Below are 19,288 nucleotides of genomic sequence, written 5' to 3'. Positions count from 1 at the left end.
AGATTCTGGGCTCACACAGATCCCCCAGGACCCACTGGCCCCTGTGGATCCCTCAGTTTGGGTCGGAGTTGGGAAACGTTTGTGTGTAAATAAGCAAGACAAAAACCAAGGAGCTAAAGCACCCTGGGGAAGATAAAGCTGCACAGTCAGTGGAGAAACAATATGGCGCCTGTTGTCTCGGCTTAGGTCTGAGGTGATGCGAAGCAACCCCAAGGGTTCTGGCAGCTTGGTGCTTTGTCCTCAAGAAGCTCCCAGTTCACTGACAGCAGCCACTTTTGGGTTTACAAGGGTAGAAATGCTCTCTAGTAGCTCAGGATCCTGCTGACTGCCAGAGATGTGTGGGTGGGAGGGAGAAACAAATTCCGCCCTCCACCCTTTTCACCAGGCTTGAAGCCTTCCATGGACTCTCTGATAGGTTCTGGCACTTTTCACTTGCAATTACTACCCGATCTGTGGTGGGGTTTTTGTGATGAGGCACAGTAATCAGTATAGCTCTGTGAGCCACAGTGAAGCCATCTTGTATGCAGGCTAGTGCAGCCATCTTGTGTACGGACTCACTGTTGTATAAAGTTAAAAAAAAATACATGAATAACAGAAAAAAAAATTTATACAGTGATTAACTTGTAAGTGATTATTTAAAATCATTAGGTGTGTATAGTTACATTGTACTACACTTGGCAGTTCCTTGGAAAAATGTTCCTTGGATGTTCCTCAAGGAAATGTTCCTTGATTTAACGGATGCTATTTGCTTCTGTAAGTTTGCTTGCTTATGAATTATTGTAATCAACATGTTTTAGCCGTATGTGTATTGTTAGTATTGTTAGTGGTGAAGGTATATAACCCCTGCTCACTTTAAGATCGGGGCCATTCTCTGTCTCTGGACTTTCCCAGAACATGGGGTGGTCGCTGGGCAGCTAATAAAGACTCCTAATTTGGCTCAATTTGGTCTTTAGGTGGTCATTTCTCACATCCTAGGCTATAACAGTTTTTGTTTTTGTTCTTGTTCTTTTTCACTTAAAACTTTTCCTTCTTTCTGAGACTATCTGGCAGCTGATGTCTCTGGTCAGCCATCTTGTCTCTTCTCTCCCTAGTGTCAGAATTGAATTGAATCATTGAACACCCAGTTGGTGTCAGGAAAACCCACACAACTGTCATACCTGGTATTATGCAAACTGGGGCAGTGCTTGTCTAGCAAATGTCTTTGGGGCCATTTGTGCCTTTCGCACCTTGGCGCCCATTCATACCCCACCCCAGGCCCACCCAAGGCACTACTTGATTAAAAGTGATAGAGTTGACAGTGTTACCTCTATTATAGATACATGCTCTTTAAAGGGAAATATTTAGGAAAGCAATCCTTTAAGACCAAAAGAGACCCTTAAGAAAATAGTTAAAGTTTAGACCATCCATACCCAAGCTGATTCCAACTGCTCAAGACTCGAAGGCCTAGAGAAAAGAGACTTTGAAATCTGACATCCTATTGTACAGAAAGAACAGCTTCTTTACTTCCCCAGGAAAGCATTTTTCAACATAGAAAGAACTAATAAAGGGTCCCAAACAGGGAAAATTCCCTTTAAAATGTCAAAAGCTCTAATTAGAACAGGAAGCATACATTATATAACCAACAGCCCCACAATAACGTGTACAGGGTGTAGAGGCTTAGTGCAAGTTCAGGACCAGTGGTTCAGGGCTTATAATCGGGGGTTGAAAGGAAAATTTAAGGGAAAAGTTTCCTTGGACAGAAAATTTAACAGAAATGTTTATATTCAACGTGTTATAAAACTGAATGTCTATTTCTTATTCTCTGTGGAGATGTGAGAAAATAAGTTCTGATGTAGTACTTATATGTGATTAATTACATCATTACTTTTATTCTCAGAGGATGGTTTTAAAGCTTTGCTAAGACCTCATTTTTATACACTGGGAAAATGGTTTCTGTAAGAAAGGAAGCCTGCATTTATTGACTGGATATATGCTAGAATCTTTGTTTTATAGAGTTTTATTTCATTTGTAAATGAACTATTGTAATGGAGGTCAAAAGAAAATGTGATTGAATTATGGGTCACATTGTATAATGTATTTTTAATCATGAGTGGGTGACAGGTGTTTGAAGTTTTCCTCTTCTACATTGTAAAATAAACTTTAAGCCAGGATGTATATTTCCTAGTTCCTTTACTCTCTTCTAATTCCAATAGATAAGGATTAATTGAACATTCTTATGTATTCATCACTGGTCAGAGATCTTCATTTTTCATTTTTTAAGTCATTGTTGCAGCTTAGGTTCCTGGGAAGCAGACTGTCACATAGAACTTAGTTTTCAGGAACTTTATTAGTATTAGGGAATATCTTTGGGATCAACATCCCTGGGGAAAGAAAGGGTTCAGCCAAGCCCATGGGGAGCTGTGAGGATGAAGTGGTCCTTCAGAGTTATCCTGAAATTGGGGTAGGCTAGAGGGGTTGGGTCTTTGTGGCCCCATATCAACCAGTAATGGGATTCAGGCCTTCCCCCAGGAAGAGTATATGTCCTCTAGCCAAAAGCAATTCCTGGACAATGTTGAGAGCTGAGGGCTGTCAGCCAGCATGTTTCCAGAGCTGGGAAGATGAATTTTTCAGTCCTGAGGGAGAGCTAGATAGCTCAATTCAGGAGCTATGGCAGACATTAATATTTAATTCAGTGGTTAATCTGTTAAATAAATGGCAATATGGCAAAATGCATAATAGTATATAACCAATACAAGCTAAGGGAGATTTAAAGTAATAACTAAGAATTCCTATACTAAATTTCCAGAGGTCTCTTTTCTGGGTCATGGTCAGACAAGCAACATGGTCAGACAAGTACATTTCCAGCAATGCTTCCAGTACTTGCTTGATTTGATTACCTGTAGGAATATTTCCCCTCTAGAGTGTGAGGAGAACTAGAGATTAAAGATGAATAGGAATTAGATTCAAAAATAATACTTTCCTATAAACTTAAATATGAAGAAATTCAATAATTTCACCTGAATCCTAGCTTTACTTGAGAAATCCTGTATGAGAGCTCTAGGACTTTCCATAAAATTTCCAAAAGCTGAAGCAGGAAAAGTGTGGGTGTGTGGAGAGCTGCTGAGCCCATGGGAAGAGCAAGAGACTGAGTCAGGTGGGAGTGGCGAGGCTGCACAGAGCAGGGCGTTTCATGGAGAGCCTCTGACTTGCCAATGGTGACAGACATGGCGGGAAGGAGTTCAGAGCATAGTTGGATGCTGGGGGAGAGGCAGTGCTGCACAGTGGCTGGAGATGTGTTCTGAGCAGCCAGTGTGCCTGGGCATAGACCCTGGCTCTGACACTAACCAGCTGAGGGACCTTGGGAAAGTCCCTTAAAGTCTCTGGGTCTCAATTTCTCACATGTACAAAATTATAATATGTAGTATCATAACAGTATCTACCTTAACTAGAAACAGGAATCTAAAGTCACATGCTTAACTTCACAATGTACCTGTGTATTAGTTTCCTATTCCTGCTGTAGCAAATTTACCACACACTTAGTGGCTTACAACAACATACATTTATTCTCTTCTAGCCCAGGAGGTCAGAAATCTGAAATCAGTTTCACTGGGCTAGCATCAAGGTATCAGCAAGGCTGATTCCTTCTGGGCACTCTAAAGGGAGAATCTATTTCCTAGCCTTTTTTAGCTTCCAGAGGTTGCCTGTATTTCTTGACTTGTGGCCCCTTTTGTGATCTTCAAAGCTCATCACTCCAGTCTCTGCCCCCATCATCATATGGCCTCTTCTTCTGTTGTAAATTTCCCTCTGGCTCCCTTTTGTAAGGACACTTGTGATTACATTTAGGGATCACCTGGATAATCCGGGATAATCTCCCCGTCTCAATATCCTTAACTTCATCACATCTGCACAGTCCCATTTGTCATATTAGGTAACAGGTTTCCAGGATTAGGTTGTGGTCTTCTCTGGAAGGCCACTGTTCAGCCTACTACAACGTGTCATGAAATGAGATGGTTTAGTCAATAAAAATATCATATTTATATCACATCTGCTCAACAGAGTTTTGATAATTGAAGTTATTGGATATTTCTATTTAAAAATTAATGGCATTCCTACAAATGCCTATTTGTGCCAGAAATTATCAGCTTTTAGTAAACTATATACTTGCTCCTCTACAGTGCTCTATATCCCATCCTTGCATGTGGGGTTGAGATCAACAGGCTATAAGCAGAAATGACCACAATAGCCACTCCAGGCTGGCTCTTAGAAATGGTCCCCCAATCTATTGTCCAAATTACAACACTTTTCAAAGTAAAAGGAATTCATATACTTATGAACCATAACTCCAACTCAACAGGTATAAATTTTGTGACTGTGTCAGGCAAACCAAGATGTATGGTCACACTCTGTGAAAACATCCTGTGAAAACCCCTACCCCTCTCTTCTCCTTCAGTGGTTTCCCTGGAGGCCATGCAGTGCAGACAGCATGGTTACAAGCTGAAGGAGAGTTGTCCAACCGTCACTCGGTTTTGCATGAGAAAGAAACAAACCTTCATTGCCACTGACATTGGGGGCTTATTTGTCAGCATAGCATAGCCTACTGTACCCTGACTAAAACTCTCGTGCTCTGGCAAACTTGTTTTTCCTTCACTGTATTTCTGAAATTCCATCAGAGTAAGGGTTTAACTACACTTAAATTTCAGGGATTTGAATCTCAGCAGCAAAGTATAGGAAGAGAAGCTGTAACTGGGAACCCTGAAACGGGGTTCCCCTCTGAAGGTCTCTGTGGGGTCTGTCTGTAGGCTTTTGACCTGGAATACAGAAATGAAAACTCCAGACTTCTAACAATACTTGGCACTTCTTGATGCTTTTTATGAAGGCGCTCGCTGGGCTTAACTTCTGGCCACTAGGATGAGAAGACTCTTTTTTAGAGCAGAGGCTTTATAAAGAACAAGAACTGAAGTTTACATTTTGTTCCTGGGACTTTGTTGCCTGGAATCAAAGCATGACAGGCTTTGTTAGTTAGCAGCTCCCACTGCAGTAGCAAACCAGAAGGCAGACCTCGTGTGCACAGTGTGGAAAGAAATCCTGCTCACACTGACTTCTTTATTCACATCAGAACACGCCACCAGCAGCTGCAAACCATTCTTACAAGGCTGCCAACACTGACTGGCAATTTCTTATAGCAAATCTAACAGAGTCTGCAATTTACAAAGAAATTTCACATCCATTATTTTATTTAACTCTTTTTAGTATTCCTAACTTGAATAACTAGTCTTTGTCAGTTAATATTAATAAGGGAGTGTGGAGAAGAAAAGGCAAGAAAACAGGTGTAGGAAGCAGGGAAGAGGAAGAGGAAAAGGGAGAGGGTAGGTGGCGGAGGAATACCTTCTCTGAGCGCTTACTATCGACCACATGCCAGGTACTGCACTGAGCACTTTGAGCTAATGATAATTCTCTTGCCAACATAAAAAGTGCTAATATTCATAAAGATTTTCTTGTTCATCAGAAGGATGGCTTAATGGCTCTCCATGGAATCATGCTGAATGGAAAAAGGCCAATCTCAAAAGCTTACATACTGTATTATTCCTTTTATGTAACATTCTTGAAATGACAAAACTGGAAACGGAGGACAGAGTGGCAGTTGCCAGGGGTTAAGGCAGAGGTGGGGCAGGGGAAGTGGGTGTAGCTGTGAAAGGGCAACAAGAGGAATCCTTGCCGTGACAGAAATGGTCTCTATCTGGACTGTATCAACATCAATATTCTGGGTTTGATATTGTACCATAGTTTTCAAGATATTACCATTGAGGAAAATTGAGTAAAGGGTACACAGGATCTCTGTATTATTTCCTATAACTGCATGTGAATCTCTACAATTATCTCAAAATAAATAGTTTAATTTAAAAGGATGGTTGAAAAAGAACATCAAAGATACATGTAACATATTAAATGGTCATTTACTTTTTGAAAATAAGCCAACATTTACACAGGCTAAGAGTCACTAATAAAGACAGTTATTAATGGTCAAATGAACAAATGATTCATTTCACATTACTTTAAGGCTCAGAAAAATTAAGATGATCACGGTGTATTGAATGCTTCCCACTGGCATTGTCCTGGTACTCTAGTAAATGTGTTAAGTATTGCTTCCTGTGTAATCCCACATGAGGAGTAGCTTTCACCAATTTGCAGGTAAGGAAGTGAAGACTAGAGAAGTAAAGTAACCGGCTCATCATTACACAACCAATAGGTAGTGGAACCAAGAATCAAACCACGATTTTATCTGCTAAGGATACATTGCTTCTGAGACCTTCAACAGAATCTAAGTGACGTGAGGTCTTTCAGGATAATGACTTTGTCCACAAAAGCAAAATTAGGACTAGAACTTGTGCTGAGTGTTCTTCCCACCATACTATGCTACTATAGGTGGCTGAGAAAAGAACATAATGGCATTGGTGCCTGAGATATAGGTGGGATAGGTGCAAAAATATCCAATGGCTAATGTCCAAACTAAACAAGGAAAATGGATAAATTTATACCTGTACCTTCTTTATTTATTTAAATGTAAAGAACATTTGTCAAGAGAATTTCCAAAGGTTTGTTAATTGATTCAGATCTATGAGGCAAAACTCAAATATCCTCCTAAAATGAAAACATAATTCCATTCTTAAGGGTCAGTTTTTTAATCAAGGCAAAACTATTTAGTAACATGAATGAAGGAAATGAAACTTTTAACTTGGTTTTCAGCAAAATAGAAAGGAATGAACATATTGGCTAATGATACCCCTGTCTCTTACCTCCTTTGAAGGTATACAAAGTGACTAAATTTTAGGAAATTGTCCCTTTGAGGCTAAAGTGCAGTTGTATTTAGAATGAGGCCAGGCTTGGTTTATTAGAAAATGCACACACTTCTCATCACTTTTGTAGTATTAATAAATGCATAATATCAGGTTCATGATAATATCTCAATTTAAATTGTATCCAAGTATTACATCCCTAAATTGCACGTCTAACAAAAGCAAGACTGGTACTTTGAGTACAGATAACACAAAAGCTCTAGGTTCCTTGATGAAGGAGAGCATATTTCACCTTGACACTATTGCTCGCAAATCTCTAAGATGAGCATTTTGGAAATGCTATAAACAGCTTAGCCTTTTCTTAGCATTTTGAAGAGCACATTAATAGCCTGGCCTTTTCTTAAGGGCTTTCTTTTTCCCTTAGCCAAATTTGACAGTTAGAAGTGAATAGGGAGTGGATGGAATCAAAGTCAGCGCTGTGTTTTAAAAGCAGTGTGGAACTGATGTCATCTGGCATTGTCTTCAAAAGAATATGAGAATATTAAGTGGATGTCTCATGAACTTACAGACAAAGGATACTCTTCACTTGAGGACAGAATGGTAATGTCTCACAAAAGAAAGATGTAATTATAGATGCCATAAAATCTATTCAGACATCTCTTGCTTGGTAGAAGGAATGAGAAAGAGAAAGAAAGAAGAAGAAGAAGAGAAAAACTGCAACTTTCAACTTAACCAAAAGAAGTTATATTAATATAATTAATTTTTTAATACTTACTAAATACCTATACAGAATATGTGGAACTTTGTGTTCAATGCTGTAAAGGACAGTTTAGAGAGTACTGTCATAACTACCATTTGGGAAGTTTTGTTAAAAAGAAACCAAGAGGCATATGGTAATGTAATAAAATTAGCCAATTGAAATTAAATAGCACCACTCGCTAAGATTTAATATCCTAAAAAAAGTTAAGTGGAAGCTGTCCCACATAAATAGGGGCACATGCAAACCCCATCCAATACCCAGAAAGACTGCACAGGTTATTTCAAAGGGTGCTTTGAGAATCCACCTAGTTTATCCTCTACCCTGTGGGTATAAACACACTCAGCAACTCCATTACAGTTACCTAGCATATTTGGGGAGGGTTACTAACTAATTTTATAAATTGCTTAAGCAGGTTGCTAGGAAGAGCCTCTGCTCAGAGGAGGAATAGGCCTAGAAATTGGAAGTCTTTTTGGATCTTGTGGCAGATTGTATTTTCCCAAAATGGCTGCAAAAATAGCTCCCAATCCACATGCCCTTCTTAAAATTTAACTTTGACTCCTCTGATGAAGGGGTAGAGTCTATGTTCAATCCTGAATCTGGGTGGATTTTGGACTAGTGGGAAGAGTCATTATGTAATTTCAAGGCTAGGGCATAGACAGTGATAGAGCGTCTGCCTGGTTTTCTTGGGAGGCTCATTCTTGAAATCTAGCCACCGTGCTGTGATGAGGCCCAATCAGCCACAAAGAGAGGTCATGTATCATGTTCCAGACCATAGCCCAAGCTGTGTTCCCAGCTCACAGCTGACAGCCAACACGAGACCAAAATTAGCATTTGGTGATTCCAACCCCCAGCAGTTGAGTCATCCCCCCAGCAGTTGAGTCATCCTCAATCTTCTAGTCTTCCCAGCCAATGCCACAGATACCATGGAGCAGAGACAACTTGCCCCACTATGCCCTTCCCAAGATGTAAGTCACAGAATCCTTGAGCCTAATAAAATGTTAGTCGTTTTTTGCACTAAGTTTGGAGTGCTTTATTACATAATGAAAGTAACAGGAACAGATGAGAATGGGAATATATGTGGTTCAAAGTGATGCATGCAACCATTCCTACCACTTGCATTATTCCAACCTCTCTTTTGTGAATGTACTCAGACACTTCATCCTAAGCATCATGTTGTTCTGGTACAGCCACTCCTTAGGGAAACGAATCTAATTGCAAGGGTCTTATTCCAAGTAAACTCAGGTAGGTCTTCATCTCTCATCCCTCAAGCCTCTGCCTTACACCAATAGTAGATAAACTTGTCACTACTTCATTGGGAAAATTAAAAACACTGGGTGAACTGCCCAGCTTCTCTTGCCCTTTTCTCACAAACTCATTCACATCCCTACCTTGATCTGCTACCGAGAAAACTAGAGAGAGGTGATATTCCTCTCCTTTCAGTCAACCATCTTATATTCCTTAGGGCCTTGCTCAATCATTTGTCCTTCTCTCTCCTAGACAGGCAACCTCTACCTCTCCTAATTCTTTTCCCTTATGATCACTCGTACCCTAACACTCTCTCTCTTGACTCTGTGTCTCCCTCTAGCTGTTTTTCTACCCTCTCAAACCTTCTTAAAGGTTAATCTACACTTGCAACTTTCATATTCTCACTCTCACTCCTCGACTCCCTGTAGCATCTGCTCCCACTATTCTAGTAAAACATTCACTGGGTGTAGGTTAGCTAAAAATGCAGATCCTTGATTTAAGCAGACCTATATTTGACTCCTGCCTCCTCCTCTTATCAAGCTGTGAGACCTTGAGCATTCTGCTTCATTTTCCTGTGCATCAGTTTCCTCATCTCTAAAACGGGTTAGGGTTTTTGTAATGCTGAATATTTAAAATGCTTAACAATGTCTGCACATGCCATGTGCTCAATAAATATTAACTATTATTATTATCACTAGCAGTAGTAGTATTTGCATTTCATGACTATTATCATTATTGTTTGTCAGGTACTATGCTAGGTCTGGTTTAAAATCTTGAATGAAAAAACAAATCCTACTAAATTCACGCAGCCAAGAAAAACTACTTTGCAATTTCCTCATATAATGTTTCTGATATCATGGCCCAGGACAACCTTTTCCACCTTCAAACCAGGGTCTGCTCCTAGAAACCTCCTCTCCATACTGATTCTAAATGATTCTAGTCATTTCAATCCATACATACACATACGCGCACATAAATTTATTTGTATCATGTGGACCAATAAGAAAATATTTAATTTAGCTGTCTGCAGGAACTTTATGTTGCCTTTGCAGCAACAAAATTATTTTACACTGGTGTTCTCTATGCAGCTGGTAGCCAATAATTGCTGATGAACAACAGAGTTTGTATAAAAGGACTCAGTCCATTCCATGGTCAGTCACAGCAAGAACAGAAAGAATATTTTTAGCATCATGTTTGAATCCTACCTAACAACTTGTAAACTGCAATACTTTGAACCTACACAGGCAATTAAAAATGCTTTTTATTGCTGCCTCACCAGAAATCATACCTAATGGTTATTGATATTCTGTGATTAATCACTAAGACGGTTAGCATGGAGCACTCATTCTCCTCCTTCATCTCCTTGCTATTCTTAGTTTCTTTGTGTCACAAGCTGTGTGTGTCAATATTTGCTTTAATTAGGAGGAGTTAATATAGGAAAAGATAATTTGTAATAGGTATTTTCAGTAAGAGACCAAATTGCACATCAAGATCTCATGCCAGTAAGAAAAATAGCTTCACTAAGGCATGTAATTTTGTTTATTTAACAATTTACTTCTTGGGGCAGCTCATAAATGTCCACATCCCATCTCAGCACAGTTAGGTCAGTCTTGCTTTCAGTGGAAATACAGCATGGGATTGGATTGGGAGCCACCTTCTGTTGGATGGGTGACTCACCACTAGGATCTCATATTGGGATCCTGCACACTGAACTAATTCCCACAGGATTCAACAGTAATCTACATTACAGGCAAAAAAAATAATTCCTATTTTTTCTCTACTTTTAATACTTTTCCTCTCCTTTTCTCTTTCTTTTTTCTTTTCTTTCCTTTTTTTCTCTTTTTTTCTGACACAGGGCCTTACTCTGTCACCCAGGCTAGAGTGCAGTAGCATGATCACAGCTCACTGTAGTCTCAAACTCCTGGGCTCAAGTGATCCTCCAACCTCAGCTTCCTGAGTAGCTGGGACTACAGGTGCTCACCATCATGGCCAGCTAATTTTAAACATTGTTTTGCACAGACAGGGATCTTGCTATGTTGCCCAGGCTGGTCTTGAACTTCTGGCCTCAAGCGATCCTCCTGCCTTGGCCTCCCAAAGTATTACAACTACAGGCAGGAGCCACCACACCCATCCCTTTCTTCTCCTTTTCTATGAATATTTCAAAACAAATTTGTATCCTAAAAATCTCACTGAAATTAGTTGACTAAGGGATGAAGAATTTAGGCAAGGGGGCTAAAACCATGGTAAGGATGATAATGATGATGATGATGATTACACAGCTAATATTTACTGAACAATTATTTATATTAGGCCTGTGACAAATACTTAAAATATATTATTTTCTTTAATCCTCACAACAACTGTGAGAGGTTAGAGTTATTGCTCCATCTTACACATGAGAAAATTTGAGGCTTAGAGAAGTTAAATAACTTGTCTAAGTTCACACAACTAAGAAGACTTAAGGCTGGGATTCCAATCTAGATCTTTCAGAAGCCAAAGCCCACTGACATTATAAATCATATGCCTTATGATAACAAATTCTTTTTTGTAAACTATTTTTAACCACAGTTTGCCCAAAATTATATTTAAGCTTGATTTTATTATTAATAGCCTATTACAGTAAATCTATACAATTCCATAATAAAAAATTAAGTTCCCCATTTAAAAAGTGGAAAAAAGACATGAATGGCCAAATGAATAGACAAAGCAAAGATTAAATTTCAGGTGTTCAAAACTGAAGGAGATTCAGTTCAATTCAAGAAAAGTGACCAAGTGATGTGGTGTACAAGTCACTGTAAGAACTCAAAGATGAATATAGCATCACCCCTGCCCTGAGAAGCTAATGGTCTATTGGGAAGCACACAGTGTAATATTTCAGGTCTTACTTCACATGTCACCTCCTCAGAGAGGTCTTCTCTGACCACCCTATCTACACTGTGACCCCATTCCCTGTCACTGTCTATCATAGGGTCCAGCAAACATTTTCTGTGAAGGACAAGACAATAAATAATTTAGACTTTGTGGATTCTCTGCCAAAACTACCAACTCTATTGTACTGTGAAAGCTGCCTTAGACCATAAGTTAATGAATGAACAAGGAAGGCTGTGTTCCAATAAAACTTTATTGACAAAACAGGCAGTGGCCAGATATAGTTCACAGGCTGTAGTTTGCTGACCACTACTCTAACATATCTCTCTGATTTTTACCTTCATAGCACTTAACAAAATCTGAAATTGCCTTGCTTATTGATTTGTTTACTGTTTATTTCCTGCTGCTAAAATGGCAGCTCCAGAAGAGTGGGATCCTTGCTGCTTGTCCACAGCTAGCTCTCCAGTGCCTAGAAGGACGTTCCTGACACAGCAGCAGTGTCAGGAATGTTCACTCTAAACATTCATTGAGTGGCTAAATGAATGAATACCATTTTGTAAAAAGAGAAACACAAATTGCCAATAAACATGTGAACTCTATTTGGCCTTAATGAGTTAACATAGTATTTTTCATTTCTCAGATGTATAATCATTAGAAGGGGAAGAGCAGGAGGAGGAGGAAGAAAATTAGTACAGATGCGTATGAGGGTAAAGTGGTCCTCTCATCTATTGATAGCAGAGAAAATTGCTGCAACATTTCTGGAGGGTCATTTGCTATTATGTAATAAAATGTAGGTACTAATTCAAAAATGGGCAAAGGATTGAATAGACATTTCTCTAAAGATGTACAAATAGCCAATAAGCCCACAACATCATAAGTCATTAAGGAAATGCAAATCAAAACCATAACGAGATACCACTTCACACCCATTAGGATGGCTACTATGAAAAATAAAAAATGGAAAATAATAAGTGTTGGAGAGAATATGCAAAAATTGGAACTCTTGTAGAGTGTTGGTGGGAGTTTAACTTGTTCAACTGCTGAGGAAAACAGTTTGGGGTTCCTCAAAAAGTTAAACAGAATTATCATATGATCCAGAAATTCCACTCCTAGGCATATACCCCAAAGAATAGAAAGCAAATACTTGTACACTTATGTTCATAGCAATATTATTTACAATAGCCAAAAAGTGGAAACAAACCCAATGTCCATTAACAGATAAGTTGATAAACAAGTGTGGTATATGCATACAATGGAATATTGTTCTGTCTTAAAAAAAGAAAATGCTACTATACAATACAACATGGACAACTTTTAAAACATTATGCTAAATGAAATAAGCCAGACACAAAAGGACAAATAGTGTATGATTCCATTAACATGAGGTATCTAGACTAGGCAAATTCATAAAGATAGGAAGTAGAATAGAGGTTACCTAGATCTGTGAGGAGGAGGGGGGGGGGAGAGTTATTGTTTAATGGGGATGAAGTTTCTATTTGGGATAGTGAAAAAGTTCTGGAGATGGATGGTAGTAATGGTTACACAACATGGTGAATATACTTAATGCCACTGAACTGTACATTTAAAAATGGTTAAAATTGTAAATTTTGTATTATGTATATTTTATAATGAAAAAAATGTATGTATGGTTTTTTTTACTCCAAAATCAAATTCCTAAGAATTAACTCTGAGGAGATAATGCAGAAAGGTGAAATATGTAAGTACCAGAATCCATTAACTTCAAGAGCCATCAATAAAGATCTAGCTATGTAAATCTTTTTTACATGGCTATGTAAATTTGTTGCACCTGGCACAACAAATACATAAAAGAGACTATTATGGAGGCATTAAATATGACAAGGTAGACTTTTCATACAAAAACACCTCCATGAAATTATTGTTCAATGAAAAAACCAAGTTACAGAATGCATGTAAAATATGATCCCATTGATGTAAAAATTCTAAAGTTTATTTATACATGGAGAAAATTCTAGATATTCTTCAAAGGTTAATAGAGGTTATTCTCTGAGTGGTAGATTTGAGATGATTTTTAAATTACAAAGAATATTGTAACCAAAATAACATGCTATTGTAAACTCATGTTTATCACTTTTTCACATTAATTAAGGTGGGTTAGGCCCTTGATACTTACAATTAGATGATTTCTGTAGTTCCATTTCCATAGCAATAATAATACTTTTGAGTCAATCAGATATAGTTTTAAAGGAGAAGTACATACCTCAGATAGTGGTTGAAAATCTTTATCATTCAAAAACAGAGATACTATTTCAGAGCAACATTGAATAATCATGTGCTAGAAATAAGAAGAGGATGATATAGTAAGGTTGATAAATATTGGTAAAATATTGCATATTTAATTTTAAACTATTTTATTTCATTTGTCTTTTCTTGATCATCACCTAACCCTTGTTCCCAGAAAAAGACAGAGGGACTCGAAGTCACAATCCCTTAAATAATTAGGCTTATTTGAATTGTACTTAATTATAATTACAGGATGGCCACAAAATGTAAGATCTGCAATCAATCATGAATAATATATAATTTTAGGATTCTTTCCCTGCACATTCTCTGTTAATATGTTGCAGAGGAATAACAAGTAAAGTAATTCACACCAAAATAAGTATTTTGAAAAATCACTTTTCTTCTGAGAAGAGAGCCCTGGGATAAAGAGTTTCAGAACCCTGAAAGGGGCTTGATCACGGAAGAATGACTGGGTATTGGGAAAGAAAAGGGAAGGGTGAATGGAAAGGAGGAGAGCGGGTCAACAGCATGCATGCGTTGTCTATTGTGTGGACGCAGTCACGTTCATGTGTGGACCTCGGGCCCACGAGGGACTTACCCATAGGCAGGGTTGAAACCCCCAGATTCCCTGTCATTATGATTTCATTTAAGGAAGGACAACAGAGAACTACAGGCAGTTCTGGCTGTATGAGTTGAGGTCGGGTGCTGAGTTGGAGAGGGCAGCTATTGGGCAGGATGTGAGGAGGGGCAGAGGAGCAGAACTCACTGCCCCTGGGGGACAGAATGCAGCCTTGGCTTCCACCCTCCAGTTCCGTTTTCTGTGAGGCCCATTGTGTTTCCTTTCCAGGCCTTGCCTATGCCTGAGCATACCTACCGCACCCTGACAAATACTGCCTTCCCACCAAGCCTATCACTTGCAATTAAAGGAATTGACTACGAAACCGTCAGAGATAAACTATGCCTACTGCACAATGTTGCCAGTGTCCAGCCTGATGAAGCAACAACTCATTTTTATGATAGTATTAACATACGATGTACTAGCATTCAGAATAGAGTGATAAAAGTACCATAATTTTAAAATTATAACTGAGTAATGCCGGTTAAAACTTAACAATAAAGGAGCAAACAACAATTGAATTCACAACCCAAAACCTTGTTTTCAGTTTTAATAACTGCATAAACGTGAAAAAGATCAAATTTTAGAGTTCCAAACCTATGCATAATTCAATTTGATTTAAAAAATATATTTAAGACATTATATTAGGTGCTATGGGCCACAAAGATGAAGAAACAGACCCTCTCCTTACAAAATTTTACAATTCCTGAGAAAAATAGGTTCATACACAACTAAATGAAATATCAAGTTGGATATGGTCAGAACACAGGTACTTATGACGTGTCATAGGATCCTAGAGGTAGGAGAGAGTAATTTCTCGTACTATGAACAGAGAAGACCTCATGGAAGAAGAGTTATATAAACTGAGCCTTGAAAGAATAGTAGAATTTCAACTGGAAGAGAACAAGGACTAGGGCATTTGAGGGGGAGAGAGTTCTACGTAAGCAACGGACAGTGGACATCCAAGGAACATATGGAATCTTATATGTTCTTTACTGCAGGTGTACATAGGAAGCATGGCAGTGAGAGTGGTCAGAAATAAGACTGAAGAGGTAAATTTTGAACAGGTCACGTGAAAAGTAAGGAATTTGGATTTTATATAGAAAACTGAGCGTGACTGCCCTAAGGGAATGACGTAGAGATTGCTTTAAAAAGATGATTCTGATCACAGTTTAAAGGTGAACTGGTCAGGAAAGAGACAAGAGAAAGAGAAATCGGCTAGGAGACTACTCAAACTGTCTGGGCAGGAAGCGATCGTGCCTAGAAGTCGTCCAGCTTCACCGGGCTTAGGACAGAAGGCAGGCAGCACACCCAGCGCTGATCAGGGTGCACCGTGCCCCGTGCTGAGCTTTCCAGAACCCTGGTCCACTTTACTAGACAGACGGGAACATGTGTCCACTCCTGTACTCCCTTTATTTGTCTATATTTCTGGTTCAGTTCTTAGGACTGATTAAATTATGTCCTCTCTGTATATTAAAGGTTTCAATAACAGCCGTGATGGGTTACCATCATGATTTCATCTAGAGCTATCAAGCAAAATGACACTGTCTATATCATTAATCATTTCACGTAACAGATGAAGGGAGCAACGTTACCTGATAAATGCCTTCCACTGTCTTGTCTCAACATCTATCAAACAGAAATTTCGCCTCGACAATATTCTATTACTCTGGCATTATTTGAGGTAAACCACATACACACGTTCTGAAATGGGCTGCGAGTGCCTCACGTGACCTTGCCACAGCAGAAATGCAGGGAGGAAAGGCTGGGAGTTCATCTGCCCTGTCAGAAAGCGATTGGATACGCGCTGTGACTAGGGGGGCGCTGGGAAGGGTTCGGAAAAACCCTTGCTCAATTTTCACACCTTCTCCCTTAAAAGGAGCCTCTGCTGGTTCTGTGAGGGATGGCCCTCCGGGTACCTTCAAGGTATTAAAGCCAATTCCTGGGTGGAGTCGAAACCCTCATCATCTTTCATCTACGATATGTAAAGAACATCCGAATTGTTTTCTAGCCTCCAGACTCTCCCTTCCCTCGTCTCTCCTTCACAGGCCACTTGGTTATCTTAGCGAATCTTAGCGAATCGTAGGGTGGATCATGAGACACCCTCCCAGGTGAGGGGATCCCTACCCACTCCTGCCCCCAAAAACCAGCCCCGCTTTCCCACAGCCCTTGCCTGCAGAACGAAGTTCATTTGCCATTTATTCATTCAACATCTACCAAATGCATCCTGTGTGCCATGCGGTGGGAATAGGAGATGAACAAGACACAGAGAGAGCCCTTAAGCAACTCTTGGTCCAGGGAGAGCAGTAGCAGAGACAGACACTTACAGCGCCCTGCGGGGAGATCAGAGAGGAGGAAGCACTTAATTGCACCCATCTCCTTAGTGCCACCTCCTGCTACATTCACCCTGTGCTTCTGCTACAACAGATGCCTGATTATTCCCTGAATAGGAGAGTCAGTTCCGTGACTTCTTATTTCATCTCTTGCTATATCCTCAGTCTGGAATAAGTTTTCTCCATAGGTCTCCAACTAGAAGTTTCACAAACAGCTATTATACAGGCAATATGTTTCAGTTATGGGGCCAGATATTGGAGATACAAAGATGAATAAGACCCCCAAGCAAAGGAATTCACAGTCAAGAGAAAGAAAGAGACATATAAACAGCTAATTACCAAAACAATACAGTAAGGCCTGGGATATTTGGAGGTGCAAAGAAAAATAGCCTATATTTCAGTCTACAAGGGCTTTAAAATGCTCTCTGAGCTATTTAAGCAATTACAAAGTCTAGCTCAACTTTCTCTCTCAACACACACACGTGCACACATGCAATCCATGTAAATGAGATTTAAAAAATAGTAAATTGGAATAGTTTGCATCAACAGCCCCACTGTTGAGAAGGAAGGATTCCAGCAACTTTACCTTTCTGTGCAGTACAGAATCCAGGTAACGGGAAATAGGAAAACTGGGAGAAGTCAGAGACACTTTAAGTGGAACTGCATAATAAAGAGCTGAGGCAGAGTGGGAAGGAGAGAAGAAACAAAACAGTCTGTGCAGACTGAGCTGGAGGGATCATTGTAGGAGTCTGAGCCAAAGGAGACAGATGTTGGAGAGCTGCCGTGGATGCCAGGGAGATATGAGAGTAGAATAGCTGGGGAAAAGAGAGTTTAAAAAAAAAATTCTGTGTACTATGAAAGGATTCCCCCTGGGATGTTCCTATGAGAGACTCTATAAAGATTTGGATTATTTTCAATGGTTTTGACCATCAGATTGGTGTTTCTTTGACTGTCACACTTTGCTAAGACAGAGTTACGAGTGACTTGGCTCATTATGGATGACACCTGGGTATGTATGGCCACACACATACAATGACTAAGTTCCTCCATGACAGGGACCTGGTTGTATTGGTTATGTCCTCATCTCCCAAGCCTGAAAAACATTTGCACTAGTAGTTTCTCGAAAGAATCTGATGCTAATTTCCAATTGTATTTTGCTCGATATTTTCATAGTACTTTGATATTTGGGATATGCTGCCTATATACTAATTTTAATTGCCTTGTACAATCTAGGCGTTCCATAAATGTTTGCTGAACTAAGGTGATTTGGCAAACATATTTTAAGCTTTTCATATTGGTAAACTTTCATTCCCAACAAGGTGTTTGCATTGTAAAATCAGGATAGTTTGCATCTATCATATGCTTTAAAGCACCTGATAGGCTCTGAACATTCCCCTTAACTGTGAATGACAGAATAAAATAACTCAGTCATTCCGAGCTAGTGTTATTCATTATAGAAGAAGGACATAGAAGGTTTTCAAGCCAAAAGTGATTGGAACATCTGTTCTATAACCCTTCCAGTACATCTTAAATTAAGTTCTTGGGTTATTCTGGACCCTAGGGATTTGAAGGGGGAAAAAAAAAAAAAAAAAAGAAGAAAGAGAACAAGATTCACAACCTCCCATATCAACCAAAGGCACATTTTTTAGACCATTACATTTAATAACCCACAAACAATGTATGCCGTTACAGAAATAAATACATTATATTATAGAAGTTATGAAATCCTGCCTAATTCTAGACCAGAATTGATCATCAAGTGTCCTAGTTAACTTCTAATTAGCTCCAAGTGAAGGTTGTCATGACAACGAACTAGCAGATTTAGTCAATGGGATTTATTTGATATAACCTGGAATCCAGTTGTTTTTTTTTTTTTATGCTGGTTATTATTGTGGAAAAAAAGAAAAATTTATATTGTACTTCATTTCTCAACTTGAAAATGCTGTGAGCTAATTTTCTTACCAATTCATCTTAACAAACATCAGTGTTCCTTCTGCCCGGGGCCTCTCCTATTGCTCTCCTATATGTTCATTCACATACAGAACCAGCAGAGCTGAAACATATCTAAAATGCCCCACTTTGAAACTGAAGAAACACTTTTTAAATTGAAGAATAAAATAAATTGAAAAACACAAAGAAAAACACCAAAATTGAAATTTTTCTACCCAAGGGTTGACACTCCCACACACACATAACATTCCAAGACATGAAAGCCAGCCACAAGCCTTCCTTAAGGCAAAGTAGGTCCTCCAGATTCCCTGCTCTGCTTATCTTCAAACACCACCGTTTATTCCACCCTCATTCCCATTTATTTCTGATTTGTTTATATCCACAGTCAACCTTTTGGCTCAGATGCTGGGCTCATTGTGATGAATTCGATACCCCCACTAGGAAGTTCTGGTGACTCTCGTTCCACCCAGAGAGCCCATCT

General features: G+C 39.1%; 1 protein-coding gene across 1 annotated transcript in view; it reads right to left on the bottom strand.

The window, feature by feature from the left end:
* Positions 1-19,288, bottom strand: part of CFAP54 (cilia and flagella associated protein 54) — a 282,672-nt gene that overhangs the window by 10,411 nt on the left and 252,973 nt on the right. Inside the window, exon 67 of the mRNA XM_069491252.1 lies at positions 13,886-13,960. Coding sequence (XP_069347353.1) covers positions 13,886-13,960 — 75 coding nt within the window. The remainder of the gene's footprint in view (positions 1-13,885; positions 13,961-19,288) is intronic.

The sequence above is a fragment of the Eulemur rufifrons genome, chromosome 16 (genome assembly GCF_041146395.1).
Source record: "Eulemur rufifrons isolate Redbay chromosome 16, OSU_ERuf_1, whole genome shotgun sequence".
Classification (NCBI taxonomy): Eukaryota; Metazoa; Chordata; class Mammalia; order Primates; family Lemuridae; genus Eulemur; species Eulemur rufifrons.
This window is presented reverse-complemented; position numbering and strand designations above follow the sequence as displayed.